General features: G+C 44.1%; 1 protein-coding gene and 1 pseudogene across 1 annotated transcript; both read left to right on the forward strand.

Annotated features, from left to right (window-relative positions):
• The first annotated feature begins 1,971 nt into the window (after positions 1–1,971).
• On the forward strand, positions 1,972–8,471 carry LOC133906337 (uncharacterized). Its single transcript, XM_062348210.1, has 9 exons — positions 1,972–3,416; positions 4,124–4,266; positions 5,230–5,316; positions 5,486–5,608; positions 6,430–6,564; positions 6,702–6,794; positions 7,292–7,462; positions 7,547–7,635; positions 7,968–8,471. Exons 1-9 carry the CDS (start codon positions 3,269–3,271, stop codon positions 7,981–7,983), a joined length of 1,005 nt encoding a protein of 334 aa, XP_062204194.1. The 5' UTR covers positions 1,972–3,268; the 3' UTR covers positions 7,984–8,471.
• A 3,132-nt stretch (positions 8,472–11,603) lies between these two features.
• LOC133906068 (uncharacterized) lies at positions 11,604–25,949 on the forward strand (annotated as a pseudogene).
• Positions 25,950–25,953: the final 4 nt, after the last annotated feature.

Below are 25,953 nucleotides of genomic sequence, written 5' to 3' on the forward strand. Positions count from 1 at the left end.
CAACCACACACAGTCACTGTGCACGATGTGAACGCCGCTACAGCTTTTCTTTTTGAGATAATTTACTGTGTGCAACTGAAGGTTAACGAAATTACCGATTTATTACTGAAAAAATCATGACTCCTTTAGTTTCATCAAATTAGTTTTTCTATTTCTGAAGTGTCATTGCCGTCACCCCTGTCACTACCAGTCACCTCCATTATGATATCGATGAAACACAGAAAAAGATAAGAAATTAAATGATGACATAAAAGAAATATGATTTTTTATAACAAATCAAGAATTCCGTTAACATTATGTGATATATAGGGAATTATCTCTTTTTATCCCCTTCCCGAAATGGCACCACTTTGCAAGGGGAAGGCTGTGTTGTCATGTTTGAGACGGATAAATTTCATAGAAAATGGTACGAAAGTATTATGAAATTCTCATGTTTCAAATGAGTTCGCTCGAACTCGTATGTCTGCTCGGGGTTTATTTTGCGGCGAGGCATTGGAAGAAGAAGAAGTAGAGGATCCATTGGGCCCAGACCGGCGACTCAGCCCAGGGAATGGAGTGGATGCTACTGTCCATTGGGCCGGCTAGGTCAGAGACCCAATACTGGCCCATCTTCTTTTGACCAGCTTCAGTTTATATTACCAGACTTTAACCTTGTGGTAGTACTGCAAAACGAGTAATAACTAGTATGAAATTAAGGCCAATAAACTCAGTTTAAGGAGACCCCTTAATTAGTATCAAACTGAAAGTCACAGAGATTATGTATAGGAATTTTAGTAAGCACCCTGATGGGCCTACGAAACAAAGACGAGTAGTAAGCCAAAGCCCAATTCCGTTTCAGCCCATAAATCGCATCGGCCGGGCCCACATGGGTTTGACAGCTGTGATCCAGCCTGGCAGCCTATAAAGGAGGCACCCCGCACGCTTCCCGCTCATTTCCATCCTCTGCCCGCTCCCGTCTCCTCCTCCTCGAACCACCTTCCAAACCCTAGCCTTAGAGCCCCGGGTGCCCGAGCTCTCCATGGCGTCCTCCTCCTCCCGCTCCATCCCCGACGGACCCTCCACCTCCGGGAGGCGCTCCTCCTTGCGGCAGCAGCTGCCGGACCTCCAACCCGCGCTCCTGCTCGGGCAGGCCAACATAAACGCGAATGATCGGACGGTCCGGAAGCTCCTCATCGCGGCGGGGAATGGAGAGGTCTCCAGCACGAAGAGTAAGGCCTCTTGACTCGATCGGTGACGCGGTTCTCATCCGATTGTTGCGATTTTTTTATTTTTTTTATTTTGCTTCCGTGATGATTAATCGGGGTTTGATCAATGACGCACGTAGAGTGGGCGAATAAGTTGATCGAAATGGGGAAACCGAGCGTGGACGCGGCGGTGGAGGCTGTCGACAACCCAGAGAGCAAGCGCCACGGGCCGCTCCACCTGGCCGCGGGGACCGGGAACGAGGCGACGTGCAAGTTGCTGATCAATCGTTTCAAATGCAGCGTCAACGCGACCGATGTTTACGGTAATTTGTTACTGCGATTTCTGCCTGCGTTGGGTTGGATTTGGATTGGGTGCGTTCCGTTGTTTAATCGTGCAGTTCTGCGAGGTTTTGGTTGCTTGGGGGACTTGGAGGATGCGTGAGTTTCGTTGTGTTGGATTAGGTGCGCTTGGTGTGTCGATGGTAAGCCAGAGCAGATGCCCCGGTCGGCGGAGGTAGCATAGACCTGCATCCAGGGATGCTCCGGGCGGTGGCGGCCATGGGCGGTGCTCAGTGTCGGAGGAGAGAGGCGTTGCAGAGTTTGTGAGGAGCAAGAACAACTTCGAGGAAGCCTCGGAGCGATTCGTGGTGTCTCAACGAAGTGGGGTTACCAATTGGAGCTGAGGCCCCCAAATGAGAGCCCATGTATTCCACAATTGGGCTTATAAATTGGGCCGGTTAGGGCTTGGGCTAAGCCATGGGTATCATTGCAGCTGCTCGTCGCACAACACAGGCATAGCGGCGGCGCGGCGAGGCCGCGGAGGCCTGGCGCGGGGTGCGACGTGCGTGGCGAACAGCCTACCAGGCGAGGCCAAAGGGGGCACCGTGTAGGCGAGCGCGGCGAAGGCGTGGTAGGGGATTGGTTTGATGGCCGAGATGGCTGCGCGGGCGCGGCTAGAGAGTAGCGAGGGCACGGTGGCCGGTGAGGTCTCGGCCCCAGGCACCGCCAGCACAACAGCTCGTGCGATCATGGGAGATCCAAATGTTGTGCTAAGCTGGAACACTTTCTTACTTTTTAAGTATTTTTACTTCTTCATTATCATATTTCCTGTTAGTTATGATGTCTGGCTAATTAATGTCGTGACATGTGGGTTCGGACAGCTTGTTTTCATATCTGTATCCCACTGAAATCAAACAATAGGTGGAAGAACATTGTAGCTCGTATTAAGACTAGCCTTTGGAAGAATTATCCCTTTCAGGGGGGAGTTTTCCATGTTTTAGTGTTAAATTTTGACGGATTTAACTTGCTCTTGATGATTAATTGTGTTGAATCGTGTCGTACCCCAATGCTTGATTTATAAGTTTGCAGTGGGTCTCATGAATTCGTGGCTCTGCCAAAATTTTTTGAGAGGCCTGTGCTCTGATTTCTGGGAGTGTTTTTGTGATGTCATCAGCGAGTTGTGAATTCTGCATCAATGCAACCTTACATTGTATTTATCTGTTTGAGAGAAAATCTGGAAGCTGATTTTGACCATGTGCTGACACGAAGTGCATGTGAGAGCAGGAGAAATGCAGTATTCGCAATACGGATGCTCCTACCTTCCTTTGTTCCTGGAGTGGAACTGGTAGTTAGATATTTGTTTACTAGTGCAGTTCGGCAAATGTGTGATGCTTTAGGACAACATCCCTTTTTTTGGCCACCACTGCACCCTAGAAGATAGATATTGGTGAGGTTCAAGGGCAGCTATGATATGCAGTCACTGATGATATGCGACCATGCCAACCAGTAGCAACTTGTTTTGGTGTCTCCGGGATGCCCTTATGTTCTTATTCGCCGGTACTTTTAAAAACTTATGCAAGTAGTTGGTTTCTGTGAAAATGCCTGTTGAGTCACGGATCTGCTAAGTATAATTCTAGGTGAAAGTTCTTCCCTTAAACTTTTTTTAACCTTATGGCATATTTCAGCTGTAATACTTCTTGGGAAATGTTCTCGTACTCATTCTGCAAGTGCTTAGAGTCTTGATTATATATCAGTTTCTTTGGTCAGAAGTGACAAGGTCATTCTTAAAGTGTTTGGCATCTATTATGCTCTTGTTAGGTTGGACGCCTCTATTTTTTGCAGTACAAGGTACTGAGTCTCTATCCGTTATAAGGCTTCTTATCGACCATGGTGCTGATCAAAACAAAGCAGACAATTGTGGGATTACTCCACTTCATATTGCAGCAGAACGAGGTTCTCTCTGCCCTTGCATATGTGTGTTTTGGATTTTTAGCTATTCTTTGTACTGTTTTCACGCAACGGGTTCATTTTTCATAGAGTTTTGGATAGTATTATAGATGTCCATGTGCTTAAACTTGTCATATTTCTTTCGAACAAGACGCATAAGTTGAGCAATACTCACACTGGGCCGTGACTAAAAAAGGCACAACACCTTTTCGGTTGCTTCAACCTGGCATTACCTGAACCTAGACACTAGGCCAGCATAGGTAGAGAAACAGCTAATGAAGTTTGGATCCTCCGCTGAAGGCCAGTGCTTGGGTGGGTCAAAACTATTTTTGTCAGGTTCGTTAGAAAAAAGCCTTGCTATAGAAACCATGTGCTTGTTTCCTAGGTTTAAACATTGGTTTGGGCTACCATTTGTTGTTCAGTTGTGTACCTTCATTTTTTGGGTTTAATGATACGAAAAGAAGTTTGTGTAGGTCGAAAGGAACCTAAGGTTAAGGTGTAGTAATCGTCCCAGGGCTTTCTGCATTGCAAAACTGCCTTTATGTTTTCATATCATTGTTATGTTAGCTTGTAAGTCTATAGAAATGCCAAACTGATCAGTTCTTAAAATATTAAGCTCTTGGTGATGATTGACTTTTCATTATGAAACACATATTTTATTTAATAAAACCTAAAAGTTAACATGGCGTGATTATTTCATGCATTTCATCCAGGTTCCTATGAAGTAGCAGAGTTTTTGTTGTCCAAAGGAGCTGAGGTTGACCCCATATGTAAATATGGTGAAACACCACTACACATTGCTGCTGAAAATGGAGATGCAAAAATGGTGAAATTATTGTTGCAGCATAACGCAGATGTAATAATTTCTTTCCTTCCAGCTCTAGTTTGTTCTTTTTCATCAATGATATTTGTGTGAGTACAAAATTCTTGGTTGGGTGAATTCAGATTGGTCTATAAATGTTCTTGCCTCTGTCTTTTCCTTTCTTGAGGCTCCTTCCCTGGTCGCAACCCCGTAAGCTCGGTATACGAGGTCCGGCCTGGGTGGGTTGAATACTATTTTTGTTTGCTTGACCGGGCTGAGCTGGGACTTCTGTTTTATTTGTCGGCTCAATCAAATGGATCTTTAGTTTCATTTTGTTTCTTTTATCACGTGGCGTTCTTTTCTCTGGTATTTGGCTCTTCCCTTGCCTACTATGTATCAGATTATTGATGCCTTTTGTGTCAGACTGTCACATGGTAAAGTAAAACCATAATTCCTTTTCATAACCATCATAAGGTAATGTTGTGGTCAGACTAAGATTTTAATCAACTGCTCCTGTGTGATGAGACTTGCGTGTCCTCCCAGCTTCTTTCCACCTTGTCCCCACAACTGCTTACATGCTGCCATTCTATATGTGGGCATTGGGCCGTTTGTACTTGGTCTTACTGTTATATTACTAGTATGGATCATATGTGAGAATGGGTAAATATACTGTATAACCTTAATTTATCCTTTTTTTTCTGCTACATTGTTGGAGTGCTCATTTGATCTAGGTATAGGATACAGTTACATGGGGAACTTTGTTGATGATAGTTGGAATTTTCAACTGAAAAATGTTAGGGCATAGTTTTGTGTCCAATGGTACATTGGAAAAGGAGATGATATGGCGCTGTGGCTTCCTATGTACATGCCTTCCATTTGCATCTTTAATTTTATATTGTAGGTAAAATTGAAGTGTCAGGTGCTTCCTTTTATAACTTTTTTCTTCTAAGAACTTGCATATTACGCTGTTTTTTTTTTTTGGCTCCAGCACCGTAATGTGTTTTTCCTTGTCCCCAGCATGGCAGACTTTCGTGTGGATTCCATACACCACTGACAATGTCCCTCTTTGGTTCGTCATTGGAATGCTTGGAGATACTTATTGAGGTGCAGTAACTTGTCCCTTTAGAGAACCCTGTGGTTCGAAAAAAACTTGTCCGTTTAGAGCTGCTACTCACCCCAAAGATTTCTTGCCAATGGGGCGAAACAATTTGATTATGTCATTCCTAAGATGAGCACAAGTTGCATCATGTGTATTACATATTCCATGTTACAGGCTGGTGCTGATATCAATGCTGATACTCATCTAAGTCCACTAAAAATAGCTGCTGCGCAAGGCTTAGCTGACTGCATCGAGTGTTTGTTGAAGGCTGGCGCTAAAGCAAATATTCCTGATGAAGTGAGTTTTATCCTGCTCTTGTTAGTTGCCACTCTTGTTCAGCTTCTGGGCTTTATGTTTTTATACTTGCAAAACAATCTTCCCAGAATATTATTGCAATGAGGGTCTAATGGTTTATTGTAGCATGCCAAGCTAAGACCTTTAGATTTTTTTTAGGTTATTTCATTAAAGACCCTGTTGATAACACAAGTAAATTTAGGGTAATTAGCAAAGTTCCTTAAATGATGCAAAAATTATGCTATTTGAGGTTTACTGTCGTGGTTCCTGAAAACCATTTCTGCTTGTTTGTTTAGTTCTAGATAACCAAATATTGATCTTTTTGGAAGTATTGTGAAACTTGATTTAGTTAATGGAGTTCTTTCATAACTAGAAGCAGTTCAGGGTAAAATAGCCTACACCTTAAGTTTGAATTCCTATGCCTTATGTCTTGCAAAAGAATGTTCCATATCTTGCTAATACTGAAGTTGACATGATGCTTCCTTGCCACAAGAAAGAAAAGAGCGAAGGAATTGAAAGATGCCGGTCTAAACGTTCATACACCTGTTTATTCTGGTGGATAATTGGAGTTTGAGTACAAATGCACAGTCTAGACTGTCATTCTACTATACACATATGCAGTATAGATTAGTATCACAATGCATGCTCTGCACAAATTACCTGTAGTTGCTTACACTTATTTGTGATCTTTGTGATATGTTTCGAGTATAATGCCTATGCCACATCCTTTGTTACTCATTGTACAACAAAAGGCCCAAGTTTGTTATCCCTTAAGCTCTCCCATGTTTATTTCTAAATTTAATTTTCTTGTGGCTTCTTAACAGCTTGGTAGAATGCCAATAGAAATTGCTGCATTCGAAGGACGGGTGGAATGTGTCAAGATTCTTTTCCCTGCCACAACCCCTTTGGTTAAATATGCAAACTGGAGCATTGATGAAATAATTCGAAATGGATTAACTGTGAGTTTAGAGCCAAAATTTGGAATATGGTGGATTGATGTTGGTAGCTGTTTTTGAAGACTGCAATATTGATTTCTATGTACTGTTGATCTTACGATATGGTTTTTATTTTACTGTCGATTGTGCATGTATTATAGGAACGCCTGCGCGAAGGATCTAAAGTCAAGGCGGAGGGGGATACTGCATTCCGGAAGAAGGATTATATTTTTGCATCGACTCGCTACACTCTAGTAAATTCTTGCATATCTCCTAATTAGATTTAAGCTGGACTCAGATTTGCCAATATAGCTCTTCAGGCTACGTCTAATGACTAGCAACTGCTTGTCAGTGCACCTTAATGAATCCAATAAACTAGTGCCGCATTACCTTTCATATTATAATTTCCTTCTCTTTTAATGTGAACTTGCACTAACATTTCCAAGGAAGCACATAAAGTTTGTTCAGACATGCTATGGAACTGGGTGATCTAATTATTGAACCCTTCTAGATCCCAACTTTGTGGTACAAGGATTAATACGTTTACCTGCATATATATATATATATATATATATATATATATATATATATATATATATATATATATATCCTATTGACTAATATGTGCGCTTTTAAGACATAGTTATGTCAAAATTATATTGAGAAAGTATGGTCATACATATGATAGACTAAGGAAATGGCATTTAAGAACTAACTTAATCTTTGGTGTCATATTGTCTGATGGCTGCAGGCATTGACACTTGTTCCTAATGATTCAGACTTGTATGCAAAGAGGAGCCTTTGCTATCTGCGTATGGGTGATAAAGAGAATGCTTTGCCTGACGCTATAACCTACAGAGATATGCAGCAAGATTTACCTAAATCTTCCTCTGAGCAAGGAGCTGCTTTGACATTGGTGCTGGTGAGCTCTTCTAGCAAGTAGCAACTGTACAATGTGTCATATGACTCATATTTTCTGGTCATGTGTTAACATTTTCGTCTTTAGGAGTATGGTAGAGAATTCGAAGCATTCATGTCTGGTTTGAACTTGGGTTCTGGAAGCTGCCCGACTGATGAAACTGACGAAGCATCTAGGTATGTAACCTGTGCTCTAGTTACTTCAGATCTTTGATTGGAGATGTTTAGAGGGATAGCTTGAGATTGTTATTTGATATATCACAAAATCATGCTATTGTTGGTTGGATGCCTTCTCGATAGTCTATTCTGTGATTAGACAATGTTGTACCTTGATGTTGGTTCTGGTTTCTGCAGTTTCTTTCTGTTCAGTTTGGAGAGCATGTCACACGAACGATGATTGTACCAATGAATTTTCTGCTTATTTACTTGTCATTCTGTACTGAACTTGTCGCGTGTGATATGCGACACTACGATGCTGTTGTAACCTTTGAACCATACTTTGCATCCAGGGAGGAGCATCCGTGAAGTGAAGCAAGGTTGTCAGTTGTTACTGCACAGACGAAGATAGTGGTGACATGCCGGGCGTCCATGGAACCTGTGGGGCTGTTGTTTTTTTGTTGGATCCTGCATTTTTCCCTGGAACCTGACCACGTTTTGTGACGGAACACTAAAACTGCTGGAGATATAGTACGTACTATACCTGTCTAGTTACATAGATCATAGACGGCATACATATTTCACGTGATATACTGAACCGCGAAACCGATCCGACGGCTGGGAGGTCCTCTGTTGGGTTGTTAGATCAAACGCAAACAGTGATGGAAGCCCGAAACCTTCCCCTGTTGATAGCGATGCTGCGAGTTTTAACGCTGTGGAATTGTAATGAGCTGAGATGATGCAGTTTATTTGGACGGCATGCATGTTCTGGAAGTTGATGAATACCGCCGTTGAGAGATTGGTACGCTTCCTTGTGGGGTGGAATACAGTCCGACTTGTTGCTATCCTCTGCTTTTGTAGGTGAATTTGTTGCTTTCTAGTTTCTATATGTTTCGTTTTCTTATTTTTTTTCGTCTGTCCTGCAAGGGCAGCGTGTTTTGGTTCGGTGGCGTTTTGTGCTGGAAGTTGCTTGCTGCACGCTTCAATTTGTGGTGCAAGTTCTTTACCGTGCGCTCTAGGTCAAGACCCAAGAGGTGAGGCCATTTGCAGGTTGGGCTTGCATCGCTTGAGATGTGTTTCTGCATTGTACTGGTACTTGTTGACCTTAATAGTACACATAATCACCAAAATTAATAGTCCTAAGATCAAACGCCTTAATGCGGAAGTGTCAACACATACCTGATCCCGAAGATACCATTAAGTTGATGGTAGCTTGGGGTAGCCGGTGGTGCAGTGGCAGCTGGTGTGAGAGAGGTTGATGTAGGGCATAAAGTCGTCGAGGTGTAGCAGTGGTCGGCATTGGCAGCGGTCTTCGCTTTGCTGTGGCGCTCATCGCAATGCCCTTGATGATCGGATAGATCGCGTACGTGTGTGTTCGGCGGAGAGGGCTCCCCGTTATTTTTATAGGCGCTCTTGGAATAGGACCGAAACTATTATTAGTTTGTCACACAACTGATCATAGCGCTAGGTGATCCATGTCCCCATATCTCTCAGTTAGACCAATATCAACTCCGACAGTACTGGACCACCGGCGATGCTATACTAGCTTGAAGCCTCTAACACTCACCGTTACATGACGGATCAACTAATTTTTTGCTACCCTCCCGAATAAGTGATTAATAATTTACCATCTTAATCCACTATTAGTGACTCAGATAGATTCACATAGCAAAAAATTACATGACCAGTGATAAAATACGAGAGCTAACAAATATATTCCTGCCTGCTATCCGTCAGGGCAAGCTTGCGAGTGTGACTTTGTTGAACGAGTTCATAATCAACATGACAGTATTTCAGAGGAGTGTCATCAACATTGTTCTCTACGGTTTCCAGTTCAATCCCTTGACAGTAGCATATCCCCGCACCTGATTGCACAACAGTTTTGTCAAAATTTTGATAGAAACAAACACGGATCAACAGAGTACGTGAGACAAAACCTGAACACTACGCTGTTGTTAGTTTTATTCATATACTATGTATGACCTTTTGTCATCTTTAGCAAGGTTTTGACTTGCACGAAAAGTCAACTACCCTAGCGTTAATCCATAGGCAAGTGAGAATCAGGCTAGTGTAGTTTTGGATATTGATATTGGAAGAAGGGCGGAGACTCAAAAGGATTCCTTCGCAAGAAAATACAATTTTGATTATAACTTTTTGTTATAATATATTGATAAAATATAGTAAAAATATATTATTATAAAATATTTTTCAATATATAAAAAATAATTTATAGTTAAAATTTAAAACAATTGACTGCATGCAAGTCAAAAACGACATTTATTTTATACACGGAGTAACAATTTGGACACACATATTTCAAAACAAGGAGTATGTCATGAGCCTATTAAACCCATCAGCCCGCTTGGAGCCCAAAATCCAAAGGACTATGAAGCCTAGCAGCCCATTTGGAGCCCAGAATTCAAAGGCCCAACGCCATCGATCTGATCTACTTAAACCCAAGCCTCTGGCGGCACAACCTCTTCATCTTCCTTCTCCAACGGCTACGACCACTGCGTGCGCGGGACTAGCGGTGCGCACGGAGCAGAGCATGGCACGACTCAGGCAGGACCCTGGAGCTCGTGGCCTCGCCTCACCACCTCTTCGCAGTGCTCGGCGTCTCTCCTCTGCTCATTGGCCGCTCTTCTTGCCGGCTGGTACACTCTTCCCCGGTGCCACTGCAGAAGCTCCTGATCGCGGGTGAGGAATTCTTGACTCGATCGCTGTGACGCCGGTTCTCCAATTCTTAGACGATTTTGCTCGCTTATATGCGGGTATTTCCACCGCTCGATTTGGTTTGCTTGGTAGATCCGGCTTTCATGGGGTTGGGATTTAGGGCTATGTTCTTGTCGTGTTCTTCATTTTTTTTCCCATTACTCTGCGTCGCGCTCTCCAGATCCCATTTTGCGGCTGTTAGGGTTTCATAGTTCGTTGCTTAGTATTATTAGGGCTATTATTAGTTGGTTTAACTTTTGTTCTTCAACTCTAATACCATAAATCTTTTATCCCAACATTTAAAATCGGAACTCATCTCTCGACCTATTTCAGAGTGGTTTTGCAAACGCTGGTATGATCTGACCATGTTGACTTAGCCTCTCCCATATTGGGGCCCACCTATCAGCTTCTTCTCCACTCCACCTTCCGCCTCCTCGCGCTCATGGTCACCGTGATGCTATGGCCCCGCTCATCCTGTGACTCATGTCAGCCACGTTACAACAGGTGAGTGACCTAGCCTTCTTCGTGCGCACCACGCTCGTCGACGCACTGCTCCATGAGCAGGACCGGTGTGCCCACTGACGACCTCGCCGCCTACCTCCTGGCTTTCCCTCTCCTCCGCAACAAGCGAAGGTTGAGCGACCATACGTGCACATGTGCGAAGGTCGAGCGACCATGCGTGGCAGCGAGAACTCGGGCCAACGGTGGAGATGGCGCTCCAGCGGATCTCGATCCAAAACGGCGAGCACATGAGCATCGTCTTGATGAGGGAAGTCAATTTCTAAGGCTTGTCGACGGTGGAGCGGCTCGGGCGGAGCTGCCCACAGTGGCCAGAGGGGAGGAGAAGGGGCTATGAGGCGGCGGCGCTACGGTGCATTTTCAATCAAATCGAAGGGCGTACTAGCATCACCTTGATGTGAGGAGTGAATCCCCTCATCGAGGTGAGCCGGACCTCGCCCCGGTTGGACCGACGACGGTCCCCGGGCCTCGGAGTGGAGGAGCTCTGGTGGGGTGGTTGCACGACTGCTAAATGGTCAAATTAGAGCAAGGAGAAGATGGAAGAGGTTGAGGCAAAGCTCGTGGAGAAGTAGCTCACCGAGATTTGACCGGGCCAAGGAGAACGGCGACGCGGCGCACTGGCGGGATGAATCAGAGGAGAGCGGGCCGACGCACCCACAAGGTGTTCGATGCACTCACAAGGTGTTCCGCGAAAGCTTTGCCGCTGGGGAGATCGATTGAGAGATTTCGCCGCCGGTCTTGTTCACCGAGCCTCGTCAATGGGAAGCTTTGCTAATCGAAGCCTCACCTCCGATTTGTCCCTGCCGCAACAAGTCCTATGGTCACCGCTCGCCGAGCCCATTCACCACGTGCCCCCAGAGCTGCTGGTCACCGCCCATGGAAGATCAGCTAAGCGCAGATGCCACCCGTCATCCCTACTGTGGGCCACCGCCCGCCATGGAAGAGCGACGATTGGCCGGAGGCTCCACCGCGTTGAAGCCCTGCTGCGTGGAAGATTCGCCACACCGTCGCCCCATGGCCCGTGCCATCCTTACTGTCACGTGAGTCCTCACGCCCCTACTGCTGCTTGCTGCGGAGGAGGAATGGAGAACCCGTCCAGAGGCGCTGACGTGTTAGCCACATGAGCCTCTTTATCCGATATGGTGCACCCAGTTAGCGTGCACGTCTACGTTAGACCTGACTCAGATACACCACGTGTGCAAAACTATCATAAAACAACCTGAACCCCCGAGGGATGGATAGTGAACGGTTTTAGAAGTTGGGGGATTTAAGATTTTTGGTTTTTGAGATGATGGATGTTTTTAAACCAACTCGATAGTTGAGGGATCAAAATAGACTTTTTGCTATTAGATTCAGGCTGGACGTTAGGTTTGTGTCCCGATCCTGTTGTGGACTGAACTTTTTTAGCAGTAGTGGGCAGTAGCTGAAGAAATAAACCGCATTTCCGCATCAATTTCAGGTACCAGCATCGATGATATCATGGGCACTGCCGTCAGTAGCTGAAGAAATAACTCGTTTTGTTCTGTTGCATTGAAACAACTACATCATTTTGCTAGAATGTTGTATGCAGTGCTTGGGTTATGTTCATGATTTATTCATCATGGTAATATGATGCATAACTGGTTAGGATTTATACTGGACCATTTGTATTTTTCAGAGGAGGAACCGGAGAAATAAGAGGGAACCTGGGACAGTGGTTGACGTGGAAGTAGATGCTAGCTGAGAAGGTTAGTTTACTACTTGCATACCATTGTGCTTATTCGTAAATCCAGAGGGGATTATGTAATACCGAATTTTTGGAGGAAAAAAAGAGAGGAATTTGAACGTATTTTTGACTTTTGATCCGAGGCTCGTATGGACGATCGGAGACTGTGGTTGCGTTCATCTCGTCGAGACGAACCCATTTTGCTATTCATATGTCCGTTCCGGGCACTTTGAGACCCGTAGCGAGCCCAATAAATTTAGACCATTCGTTGTTTAAAAAAAAATAAAAAAAAAAGAGAGAAGAGATAAAGCTCCGGTCGTCACTCGATCCATCCAGAGGTTTCGAGCGCTCGCGTCTCTTTTTTCTTCTCTCTCTCTCTCAGTCTGTCGCGCGCTCGAGCTCATCGCTATGCTCTGCGCCGAGCTCCCGCCGTCGTCTTGCCGCTGCTCGCCGCGCCGTTGCGCCGCGCCACCACCTGCTGTGCGCCGTCGTCGCGCTGGGCCGGCTCTGCGCCGTCGCGCCAGGCTGTGCGTCCTGCCGCCTCTGCGCTGAGCTGCTGCTGCCGCCGGTGCTGCGTGCTGCCGTGCCTCTGTGCTAATCGCTGTGTGAAGGAGCAGCAGCAGCCACAAGCCAGCCGGCCGAAGCAGCCAGCTGACCGATCGAAGAAGCAAGCAGCCAGCGCAGGAAGAAGCCAGGAAAGAGAAAGGAAGAAAGAAAAGAAAAGAAAAAGAAGAAGAAAAAAAAAGGGAAGAAAAAAAAGAGAAAAGAAAAAAAGGGAAAGTTGGAAATTTCGGAATTTCGTCGGATTCGTCGTCAATCTTTCGAAGGCGATTTCTCGGTAATTTCTGGACGTTTGTGGTTGAATTAAATCAAATCAATCAATTCCTGTCGTATTATTTCATGTGATCAATAGTCTGTTTCGTTTCGATAATCATTATTGATTCGAAGATACGATATCCGAGTCGAAGTATTTATTTCGATCATCAGAGCGAAGTCTAATTAGTGAGATTTTAGTTCGACTCTGAATTGAAAATAGTGTATCATTTCATGTGATACAATTGTCTGTTCAGTTTTTCGGAATGTAGACGTATACGTGACGTTTTCAGACGTAGAATTGACGCTTCATATTTTATGTGTTTTAAATGTGTTTTAGTTCTAATAGTATGCCTGTACAGGTGGTACTATTTTCGGACGTTCTTGATCGAATTTTCTTCATCGTCGGTAAAGGCAAGTGAATGTATTGTATGACTATGCTTTAACTTAATATTGGGTTGCCTACATTCTTTAATTACAGTGCATTCATCTAATCTGAATGACTGATTCTGAGCTGGGTACTATGTTGTTTACGTTTCCAGAAGTTTACTCGATGATTGATTTATGAAGTGCAGTGGGCACGATATGCCATTCTGCAGTTGTTCATTAGTGTTGTATGCAATGTTTTTTTTGAAGTCTCAAGCATATTCCGGAAGTTATGTTGGTTATGCTTGAAGCACGTCATACATATACATCTCATGCATTGGAAGTTTGTCGTCGTCTTCTGGCCGCGACCGTACCGGTACAGTACCGTATGTCACCCGAGGAGGGGTACGGTGCACACCCTTACGTTACCCGAGGAGGGGTAAGGGTGAGGAGAGCATATCATGTGCATGGTTATGTCTTTTTATGAAATTCAATGAATCATTCGCATCAAATCTTATTTCCTTTGGTTAGCTTGTATATAGATATATATGCGGCTCTGAAGGCTTATACCAACCGAATGTTAAAATTTTTAATGTTATCGTTGGACTTGCTTAGTCATAATTGTTTCTCCTAGTGTTGGCGGTCTGTTTCGTTACTAGTTTCTATTTAGAATTGTTAGCACATTCAACTGTGGCTAAATAGCTTTTTGTTAAAGTACCTTTCACTTGCTGAGATTTTTGAATCTCACCCGTGCTTTCTTTACAGGTATGTTTAGATGTTGACGTGCATTTTGGGGATGGATCTTGGTAGCTGCACACACTACCTCATCACCATGTTGATAGCTCAACCGGTGTTATAAATGGTGATTTTGGTGGTCTGTCGTTTGCTTGGTTTATGTCGTGGTACGACGCTGGTAGCGTCGTGAAGGTTTCTATATATATATGCCGGTTATGTCATATACTGTCTGCCTGTGATCTCTATTGGTCAGTTATACCGTCCTATAGAGGAAATGCCGTCAAAATTTTCTGTTTTCATATAATTAGGCTTAGTGGTAAAGTAGGGTGTTACAGCTTGGTATCAGAGCCTAGGCTTTAGGTCCTAGGTAATTGAATGATGAACTTGACACACTTGCACAAATAGAATGGGTATGGGATGCATTGCATTGCATACGTCTTGTTTATCTTTGTTCGCTTATGTTCGCTATCTCAAATAAGTATTATTGAAGTTACTTGTTTGATTGTCCACATATTCTTTAGTGTTTTATCATTGATATATATTGTTAAGTTGTTGGAGTCAGTTTCGTTGGAACGGTGGAATTGTCAGGGCGTTAAAATGGTTACCTTGGTCATTAGAACCTGAGAAGTTTCAGAGGATCAATAGCATAACTATTGTATGGCACTGCAGATGGGTTAAGTGGAGGGCCCCCATGATGCCTTTTCTGCATTGTCAGGTGAGGTTGACCAAGAGTTAGGTTTGCGATCCAACTATCCACATACAGAGCGAATATTTTAGGTACGAGATGGACTGGCCCCCATGTCGTTGACCCTAACTATTCGTTCTCGAAATGTCGGAGAAATGGATCGATATGTGCCTTACCATATAAGATAAGGTGATAATGTTTTCAACCTAACCATTAGAATGGTGTAGGATTTCTTTTCCCCATGGAGTCGGGGCAATCTTTTTGTCGATTGTGTGAAGATGTGTTGATAGTGAGATTCTAATAGGGTTCTGAGAGTTTTTCTAATCTTTTGCTAGACTTGTACCCTAGTTGTTGATGTTTTGAGGATTAGTTAACACCTCGTGTTTAAGTTGAAATGTTTACATACCTTATGTGTCAGTTTCTTTAATATCTAAGAATAATCTTTTATGGTTAGAATATCTATACATGTTTTGAAATGATTATTTGAGGTAGTTATTTTGTTAAGTTAGCCTTTGTGGAAGAGTCCACTGGCTATGGGAGTTGGAGTCATCAATTGCGTTGCAGCGACTGATTCGCGTCATAGTGACGTTAGGGCGTTGGTGTTGTTTAGAGGTTGTCGGAAAAATTGTGGCCTATAACATCATTATGAGGTGCTATGTTGGCGTGTCGTTATGGGAGTTGGTAGTTGAGTCTGATAAAATTCTACTCGCCGAGTAGATTCCGAAGATAAGGGTTATTTGAATCTTTCCTGGCTAAGTAACTGGAGGTATCACTAGAGCCTGTTGTAGCAATTCTTCGAGTGGTTCTTGGTATGTGGTTTGCTTTGAGTCTTTCTTTCTTAGATTTCATGAATTGAGTGGATCTGAAGAAGTGGCTAGATCCTGGCTTAAGATTTTCCCGCAATGGAGCAGGTTTGTGTTTGTTGCTCCAGTTTATTCTCTAAGCTGAAGTTTTAGCCAGGAAGTGTCTGGGTAGGTTTGCATACTGGAAGCTTGTTCCTATTGGGAGTAAATATCTGCTGTTACATAAAGCGATACTCTACGTACTTGGTCGCTAAGATGTCAATACGTGTTTTGAGAATAGCTTAAAATCAGTTTTATCTAAACTCTGGTTTGAGGGAAGAGCATTGTAAATAGTGGAGTTTATTCCAGAATTTAAGTGCTGAGATTAAAGTTATGTTTGGGAGCTAAGGGTTGCTCTCCTGTTTAAAGGAGTGTTGTGAAAGAGGATGAACCATTGGGGTGTATCTTTGTAGTTTTGTTGCTGTTTAGGAGAGGGTATGCCTTCTAAGGATCCGAAGAGAAGCATTGTATACTAACGCTCAACCCGTTGACGGTAAACTGGTGTTGCAAATGGTGTTTTCTAAACTAAATTGGAGTTGGATTAACAAGGTTGAGTTTGTAGAAGTCATATTTTCAACCCTCTTCATGAGCATTCCGCAGTGATTATCTTGTCGGCTAGATTAACTGATGTCTTTTCAACTTTCAAGGAGGATGTGTCTTTGCATGCAATTCTACTTTGAAGAAGTTGTGGTGTGGTTACCGATAGTATGACTGGCCTGGGAATGTGAGCAAGATGTGAAGTTCTTTAGTATGCCAGTTTGGCATGTTTCTGAACGTACCGGTCAACACAATTTATCTATTGGTCCAACTGCCTTTGAATGGAAGTGTTCTGGTATTCAAGTTGGAAAGTGCAAGTCTAAACTTGTACCATGAAGGATGAGTCGTCCGATGTTTGGAAGGATTGAGTTAGGCAAGTGGTTGTAATCTCCTGTTCACCCCTTCTAGACTTGGTGATACATCGGGATGAGAGTGACCAACTGGAGGTTTATATCTTAACGTTGTGACTGTCTCTTGTGTAGATTTACCCGCACTCGTATTTTTGGAGTTAGTGATGTTGGTAGAAGAGGTGAAGTGTTGATGTTTCTTTAATCCTGAACCATAAAGGTTTTAAATTGATCCTTCCTGTGAAGGAGTTGAAGTTGAAGCGAAGAAGGTTTATATTCTTATTGGGGGTTTCGACCCGAGTTTGTGGAGATAGCCAAACAATATTTTTAGTGTGATTGCATTCACCAAAAAGGATGTTTCTGGGCAATTAATGCCTTGGTTTTAGAAAGTAGGGTGTTACAGATTAGTTCATTAGTGTAGAATCAAATGTGCCGTCATGTTCTTTTAAAAATGCCTATTTGTCAACAACTCAGGCAATTTGGGGTTAATACTTATATTGTGCCGTTAAGATGATTGTAGCTGCTGATTACGCCGTATTAGAGAATAAGCCATTTCGATATTGGCGGCACAATATATACTACATGCTTAAAGTTACACTTATGGGTCTCCTCTAATTTCTTAGTGGACTGGCTTATTATAAGATGCTACACCATATGAATCTTTTGATCAATTTGTATCTGATTCCCCATCTCCCCCCCCCCCCCTGTGATTTAGTATTCATATCTGTAATCATTTATTTAGTCAGGGGTGTTTTGTGATTATGATGCGTCTGTTTCTTCTCCACAGGGAACAAACGTCAGAGGGTTGTACCTGTAGTACATTGCATCTCCCCAGGTAGGAGAGAGGGGTCCAACTTGCAGGTATTTAATTTTATAATTCTGAAGGGAGTAAAATTTTCAGCTTTAAAGCCCTGGTTGATTGCAGATTTCTTGGTGTGTACTTTTTGAGCTACTTAAAATAGCAACTGGTTTCTGGTTAACTTAATCATTCAGACTTCTTGTAGGGTTGTGAAGTATGTTATGTTGTCCTTTTAGGGGATTAAGAGAGCAACAACTGTTACTTGTAAAAAAATAAAAATGAAAACATCTGTCTTGGATAATTCAAGTCTTAGAAATAAGCATACTTGCATATGATGTGGTATGGATCTGTTCAGATTGTCGTTGATAGCTGACAACAGTTAATATTCTTCTTTGTCCATGAAAAATTGGTCATTGCCAAATTTCTAGCATCATGTTATGTCCTGTAATGGATGGCATCCACTGGCTTGCTTATCCGGTATGCTAGAGTATAGTTCCAGCGGAATAAGCTCTCCCATTGATTCTTGTATCCAATACCTTGCTATTTCTATTGAACTCTGATTACCAGTTTCCATTTGGCAGTCAAACAAAGAGGAACTGATTTTCACCTGCCCGGTATGTTGGAACAAGTTGGAGGAGCCCTCCACAACAATTTGCGGCCATATCTTCTGTACCAAGTGCATCAAGCAAGCCATCCAGGTTCAGAAGAAATGTCCTACTTGCAGGAGGCGCCTGAGGAAGAACAATTTCCATCGCATTTACCTTCCGAATGTTGTATTTTATGGAAATTTTAATGTGAGAAATCTCTTTTTGGGCCTCGAGTTCTGCTGCTGGCCCAGCCCTTTCTCTTTTCGGCCCAGGCCCGTATGCTCTCTGTATTTATACCGGCTGCTAGGGTTTCGGAATTTTTTAGAAGAAAAAGGAAAGGGGAAGGGATAAGGGAGCTCGGGCGATGGGGCTGGCGGCGGCCGGTGCTCTCTCCAAATCCTGCGGGATGTGCTCGGCTGGGGTTGCGCTTGCTGCCGTTGGAGGCCGGATCCGATTGGAATCGCCTGGTCCATGGGGGCGCGGCTGGATCGGAGGGGTCTGATCCCTGTGATGTTTGTGCTCCTTCAACCCTATATCTATCTCCCCCCTTTCTTCTATGGAGTAGCAGAGAAGAGATTAACTCACACATTTTTGCTTTCCCTTCCTTGTTTTCGCTTCTCGGCTGTGCACTGGTGTTGAGCTCGAGCTGCTGTTGAGCTTTGGCCGGTGCGGCTGGTACTGGGAAGTGGGAATCTGGTGGTATTCAGAGCTGCAGTGCCGAGGTTTGCCCACACGTGCCGTCGCAATGTGGTAGGGCTTTGTATCTCCGATCTCCTCTCCCTCCGGCAACGGCGGGTGATAGGTTTTCTGGGTCAGCGGCTGAAGAGCCGTGCCTAGCCTCTGTTATTCATGCTTTTGATTGCATCTCTCTGTGAGTATACTTTTCTTCTTCTTTGATCTGATCAGAGGCTTGGGTTTAGTTCAATGATGATTATTTGCATTGAAAATTGTAGAGTAGTCTAAGCAAAGTAGCTTCAGACGTGTATGTGATGTTTTAGATCAGTGCTGCTGCTTACTCAGACCATTATTGTTGCTATATCTGGTATATAGTCTATGATATGTTGATTCAGATCATTCTTATGGCTATATTTGGTCCCTGATCCTTCTGAAATGCTAGTTCAGTATATTGTGGAGTTGGTACTGTTATGTAGATGGTATGATCTGATCAAAGGACTTCTGGAGGTCTGATTTTGACTCTTTCAGCAGCACTGTTTGTATCTGTCCATACTTTGAATTCACTGATATACATGTTCTGAAGCTAGTTGAGGCTTAGATTAAACTCAATTTGATGATATGCAATTTTGCAATGTTTAGGGAGCAGGTTCTTTGAGACCTGGAGCCAAGTGTTGCAAAATTTAATCTGAGAACAATGTTATTCTTTATTACCTGTCCTCCCTGTTCAGTTTCAGCAGCTAAAGTTCACATGATTAGTACTTGTTTATCTGTTATATGGCAGTACTACTTTGTGCTATCATGTGTTTTGGAGTCCTGTTGTTTACCTATAGCTCTTTCCTTTATGGAATATTGATATATATGCTCATATATTCGCACTATTCTCAACAATCCAGAAAACCTATTAGTGCTTCAGTAATGGCTAGTTCCTCCTCCTCTGTTCTCCCTCCGTCATCCTCGGATGCAATCAAGCCCGAGAGCTTTGATGGGACTGGCTTTAAGCGATGGCAAGCCCGTACGAGGCTGTGGTTAATGGAGCTCGGTTTGTTCTGGGTTCTCTCTGAAGAGCCGCCCGCCCCTCAAGGGGAAGCCGTGCTAGACGAGGTCGAAAGAACGCGTCTCGACGCGTTAAGGGCCCGTTGGGAGAAGGCGAATGCCTCAGCTCTGGCACGTCTCTTGGCCGTCCTGTCGAACAGGCTGTTTGATATCTATGTGGGTTTCGGGGAAGCGCGGAAAGTGTGGATGGAGCTGAATGACAAGTATGCAGAAAGCGATAACGGCAACGAATCCTTTATGGTGGCAAGCTATCTGAACTTTCGCATGGGAGATGGCAGATCAGTCATGGAACAAATCCACGAGTTACAGCTGATCGTGCGGGACTTAGGCCAGTACGGCTGCGTCCTCCCTGAGAACTTTCAGGTTAATGCCATACTGGCCAAGCTGCCTACTTCTTGGCGTGACTTCGTCACTGCACGTCGGCACTTAAAGCAGCGGTTGACTCTTAATGAGCTCATTGCTGCTATAAATGTCGAAGAGAAGTCAAAGGCAGGCTATGGTGGGGTAAAGGCGCCCGCTCAAGCTAATCTTGTCGAGCACAAGAACCATACTGGGAAGAATGTGAAGAAAGAAAAGTTCAAGCCTGGTTATTCCGGACCGAAGACTAATGTTATGAAAAAGAAGAAAAAGCCTGAGATCGTCTGCTACGTCTGCGGTGGGTTGGATCACAAAGTCAACAGATGCCGCGACCGCAAAGGCAAGGGGCCGACACCTGACCAGCAAAAGGTTGCCAAAGCCCAAGTGCATGTGGCAGTTGCAACAGCCGATGTTTCCGGCAAAAGCGACTCCACTACTGGGTATGTACCTGAGGCCTTTATGGCAAATTCACTAGTTAGTTGGTGGGTTGATACAGGTGCAACGAGGCATATTTGTGCTGATCAGACATGTTTTACTTCTCTTCAGGGCGCAGATGGTGGATCCGTACTGATGGGGAACGGGGTCTCGGCAGCAGTGCGCGGAGTAGGACAAGTAAGCCTGAAGTTGACTTCCGGCAAGACTCTTGTCCTGAAGGACGTGCTGTTTGTTCCTGCCATGACCCGAAATCTACTAAGTGGATCGATGCTGTGCCGGCAAGGAATAAAATTAGTCTTCGAGTCGAATAAAGTAGTGATGACCAGGTGTGGGTCGTTTGTAGGGAAAGGCTATGATTGCGGAGGCATGTTCCGCATTTCTATTCTTGATAGCTCTGCAAACATTTTCTATTCTTCTTATTCTAATAAGAACATTGATATTTGGCATTCTCGCTTGTGTCATGTTAATAATGAAGCAATTGTGCGTTTGAGCAAGATGGATCTTATTCCTTCATATAAATTTGATAAGAGCCATAAGTGCGAGGTGTGTGTGCAAGCTAAGCAGCCCCGTAAACCGTTTCATACGGTCGAGGGGAGAAGTACCTCGCCACTTGAGCTGATCCATTCTGATCTCTGTGAAATGAATGGAATTCTAACCAAGGGTGGCAAGAGATACTTTTTTACTCTCATAGATGATGCCACTAGGTTCTGCTATATCTTTTTGCTAAGAACAAAGGATGAAGCCTTAGAATACTTCAAAATCTATAAGGCCGAGGTGGAAAACCAGCTGGGGAAGACAATAAAGAGACTGAGGTCTGACAGAGGTGGGGAATATATTCCCAAGGACTTCTCCGAATTCTGTGAAGAAAGTGGCATAATCCATGAATTTACGCCACCATACTCACCTCAGGCCAACGGAGTAGCTGAAAGAAAGAACCGAACTGTTTGTGACTTAGTAAACACCTTGTTACAAAGTTCTGGTATGGCTAACTCATGGTGGGGTGAGGCTGTTCTCACAGTAAACTATGTCCTGAACAGGGTTGCTCCTCGAAATCGAGAGGTGACTCCTTATGAAGGATGGAAGGGGAGGAAACCGAATCTGTCCTATCTTCGCACATGGGGATGTTTAGCCAAAGTTCATGTTCCCCTGCCGAAGAAAAGGAAATTAGGACCAAAGACTGTCGAGTGTGTCTTCCTAGGATATGCACATCAGAGCACAGCTTATAGATTCCTGGTGGTCCATTCCGAGGTCTCAGACATTGCCGTTAACTCGATAATGGAGTCTCGGGATGTGACATTCTTTGAGCACATCTTTCCGATGCGAGCAAAGGAGATTAGTTCCCACGATTTTTCAGTTGATCACCATGTTCCTCAGAGTGTTGATGACACGGTTCCTGATCTGGAGCCTAGGAGGAGCAAGAGGCAAAGAACGGGAAAATCACTGGGAGATGATTTTGTCACCTATGTCGTGGATGATGAACCACGAAACCTTTCAGAGGCATACGCTTCTCCAGAAGCGGAGTACTGGAAGGAAGCAGTCCGTAGTGAGATGGATTCGATCATCACTAACGGAACCTGGGAGTTAGCTGACCTCCCAGTTGGATGCAAGCCGGTCGGCTGCAAATGGATCTTTAAGAGAAAGCGGAGACCCGATGGTACCATAGAAAAGTACAAGGCCCGATTAGTGGCGAAGGGTTTTACGCAAAAGGAAGGAGAGGATTACTTCGATACTTATTCTCCTGTAGCCAGATTACCTACTATCCGTGTGCTCTTAGCACTGGCAGCCTCGCATAATCTCCTTGTGCATCAGATGGATGTCAAGACCGCTTTCCTTAATGGAGAGCTGGATGAGGAGATTTATATGCAACAGCCAGATGGATTCGTGGTAACAGGACATGAGCGTAAAGTATGCAGGCTAATCAAATCACTGTATGGTCTCAAACAGGCCCCTAAGCAATGGCATGAAAAGTTTGATACTACACTGACTTCAGTCGGCTTCTGTGTCAATGAAGCCGATAAGTGCGTGTATTATCGCTATGGTGGGGGTCGAGGTGTCATTCTGTGTCTATACGTGGATGACATATTGCTGTTTGGGACAGATATAGAAATGATTAACCAGACTAAGTCTTTCCTATCTCAGAACTTCGATATGAAGGATCTGGGAGAAGCTGATGTAATTCTAAACATCAAGCTCATGAAGGGCGAGAATGGGATAACTCTCAGTCAATCCCATTATGTGGATAAGGTACTTACACGTTTTGGTATGATAGACTGTAAGTCTGTAGCCACGCCCTATGATCCAAATACTAAGCTGAAGAAAAATGTAGGCCATGGAAAAGACCAGTTAAAGTATTCGCAGGTGATAGGTTCTCTTATGTACTTGGCCAGTGCTACTAGGCCTGACATCTCATATGCGGTATGCAGGTTGAGTCGTTATACGTCCAACCCAGGAGATGATCATTGGATAGCACTGGAAAGGATTCTCAAGTATCTGAAGGGGACAAAGAACCTTGCAATTCATTACTCTGGCCATCCTGCAGTCATAGAGGGATTCAGTGATTCCAACTGGATTAGTGACTCGGATGACATGAAGGCTACGAGTGGGTATGTGTTCACTCTAGCAGGCGGAGCAGTGTCGTGGAGGTCATCTAAACAGACCATCCTTACTCGCTCCACGATGGAGGCTGAACTAGTGGCGCTAGATTCAGCAGCTGTAGAGGCAGAATGGATTAGAGAACTCCTTTCTGACCTGCCGATATTGGATAAACCAATTCCGGCTGTTCTCACCTACTGCGATAACCAAACTGTTCTGGTTAAGGTAAAGAGTAGGAAGGACAATATGAAGTCTTCGAAGCATATAAAACGGCGACTTAAGTCGCTAAGGCATGCACTAGAGACGGGTATAATCGCTGTGGATTATATTCAGTCTGAAAGGAATCTTGCTGATCCTTTCACAAAAGGAATGGCTAGAACAGTCATTCAGGCAGCATCAAGAGGAATGGGTTTATTACCCACCGATAATGTTCACACCGGCAGTAACCTATCCTAGGAGATCGGAGATCCCGTGAACTAGGCTCTAGGATAACAAGCTGTGTGAATATGAGAGCAATTTGATCCCATTTGCTGCATTGCTCTTCTGTAGGAGAGGGTGAGCCGCTGGCTCTTAATGAATTCGATGTCCAAGAGCATCTGATGTCGTCCTACAGGACATCTGGGAGAATTCACCTATGTAAGTGTGGTTGTGTGGTCGCAACAATAGAGAAGACGGGTACTTCTCTAAATAACACTTATGAATAAAGGTACTCGGACATGACCATAAAGTCCAACCCGAGAACTAAAGGCTTAGCAGCCTAGTACAGTGTGTCATTTGAATGGAAGCTCTTACTCCAAGGTAGAGGATCAAGGTGTAATCCTCCTCTATCTGTTTGAGTCAAAATTTATGTGACTAGGGATTGTGTTCAAACCCGAAAGGTACACTTTCCTTAAATCCTGTATATAAAACCGGATACTTCCAACATTAAAATTTTGGTGGGGATTGTTGTATTTTATGGAAATTTTAATGTGAGAAATCTCTTTTTGGGCCTCGAGTTCTGCTGCTGGCCCAGCCCTTTCTCTTTTCGGCCCAGGCCCGTATGCTCTCTGTATTTATACCGGCTGCTAGGTTTCGGAATTTTTTAGAAGAAAAAGGAAAGGGGAAGGGATAAGGGAGCTCGGGCGATGGGGCTGGCGGCGGCCGGTGCTCTCTCCGAATCCTGCGGGATGTGCTCGGCTGGGGTTGCGCTTGCTGCCGTTGGAGGCCGGATCCGATTGGAATCGCCTGGTCCATGGGGGCGCGGCTGGATCGGAGGGGTCTGATCCCTGTGATGTTTGTGCTCCTTCAACCCTATATCTATCTCCCCCCTTTCTTCTATGGAGATTAACTCACACATTTTTGCTTTCCCTTCCTTGTTTTCGCTTCTCGGATGTGCACTGGTGTTGAGCTCGAGCTGCTGTTGAGCTTTGGCCGGTGCGGCTGGTACTGGGAAGTGGGAATCTGGTGGTATTCAGAGCTGCAGTGCCGAGGTTTGCCCACACGTGCCGTCGCAGTGTGGTAGGGCTTTGTATCTCCGATCTCCTCTCCCTCCGGCAACGGCGGGTGATAGGTTTTCTGGGTCAGCGGCTGAAGAGCCGTGCCTAGCCTCTGTTATTCATGCTTTTGATTGCATCTCTCTGTGAGTATACTTTTCTTCTTCTTTGATCTGATCAGAGGCTTGGGTTTAGTTCAATGATGATTATTTGCATTGAAAATTGTAGAGTAGTCTAAGCAAAGTAGCTTCAGACGTGTATGTGATGTTTTAGATCAGTGCTGCTGCTTACTCAGACCATTATTGTTGCTATATCTGGTATATAGTCTATGATATGTTGATTCAGATCATTCTTATGGCTATATTTGGTCCCTGATCCTTCTGAAATGCTAGTTCAGTATATTGTGGAGTTGGTACTGTTATGTAGATGGTATGATCTGATCAAAGGACTTCTGGAGGTCTGATTTTGACTCTTTCAGCAGCACTGTTTGTATCTGTCCATACTTTGAATTCACTGATATACATGTTCTGAAGCTAGTTGAGGCTTAGATTAAACTCAATTTGATAATATGCAATTTTGCAATGTTTAGGGAGCAGGTTCTTTGAGACCTGGAGCCAAGTGTTGCAAAATTTAATCTGAGAACAATGTTATTCTTTATTACCTGTCCTCCCTGTTCAGTTTCAGCAGCTAAAGTTCACATGATTAGTACTTGTTTATCTGTTATATGGCAGTACTACTTTGTGCTATCATGTGTTTTGGAGTCCTGTTGTTTACCTATAGCTCTTTCCTTTATGGAATATTGATATATATGCTCATATATTCGCACTATTCTCAACACCGAACTCCGATAATTAAGGTGAATCACTTGGCCTACCTATTGGCTTGCTATTGATATTTCTGGGCAATCAGTTGAACTTCATTTTTCATCAAATGCAGGTCCATTGGCTGTGCAATGTACGATCAGTATCAGAAGTTCTCGCAGGATGTAGATGTTTCTTCTTCACCAGCAACTCATCAGCCGGTTGCGACAACTTTCCGACAAGAGAAATGGACGACCTCCAGCCTCTAGATTAAACCTGATCAGGTAGTTGATCAGTGTAACTGGGAT

Source organism: Phragmites australis, chromosome 23, assembly GCF_958298935.1.
Source record: "Phragmites australis chromosome 23, lpPhrAust1.1, whole genome shotgun sequence".
Classification (NCBI taxonomy): domain Eukaryota; kingdom Viridiplantae; phylum Streptophyta; class Magnoliopsida; order Poales; family Poaceae; genus Phragmites; species Phragmites australis.

Bases quoted from the DNA above. Each gene is read 5' to 3' on its own strand.
- LOC133906337 (XM_062348210.1), top strand. From the start codon at position 3,269: ATGCTCTTGTTAGGTTGGACGCCTCTATTTTTTGCAGTACAAGGTACT. The intron at 5,609-6,429 runs GTGAGTTTTATC...GCTTCTTAACAG, and splicing joins AAGCAAATATTCCTGATGAA to CTTGGTAGAATGCCAATAGA. The intron at 6,795-7,291 runs GTAAATTCTTGC...TGATGGCTGCAG, and splicing joins CATCGACTCGCTACACTCTA to GCATTGACACTTGTTCCTAA.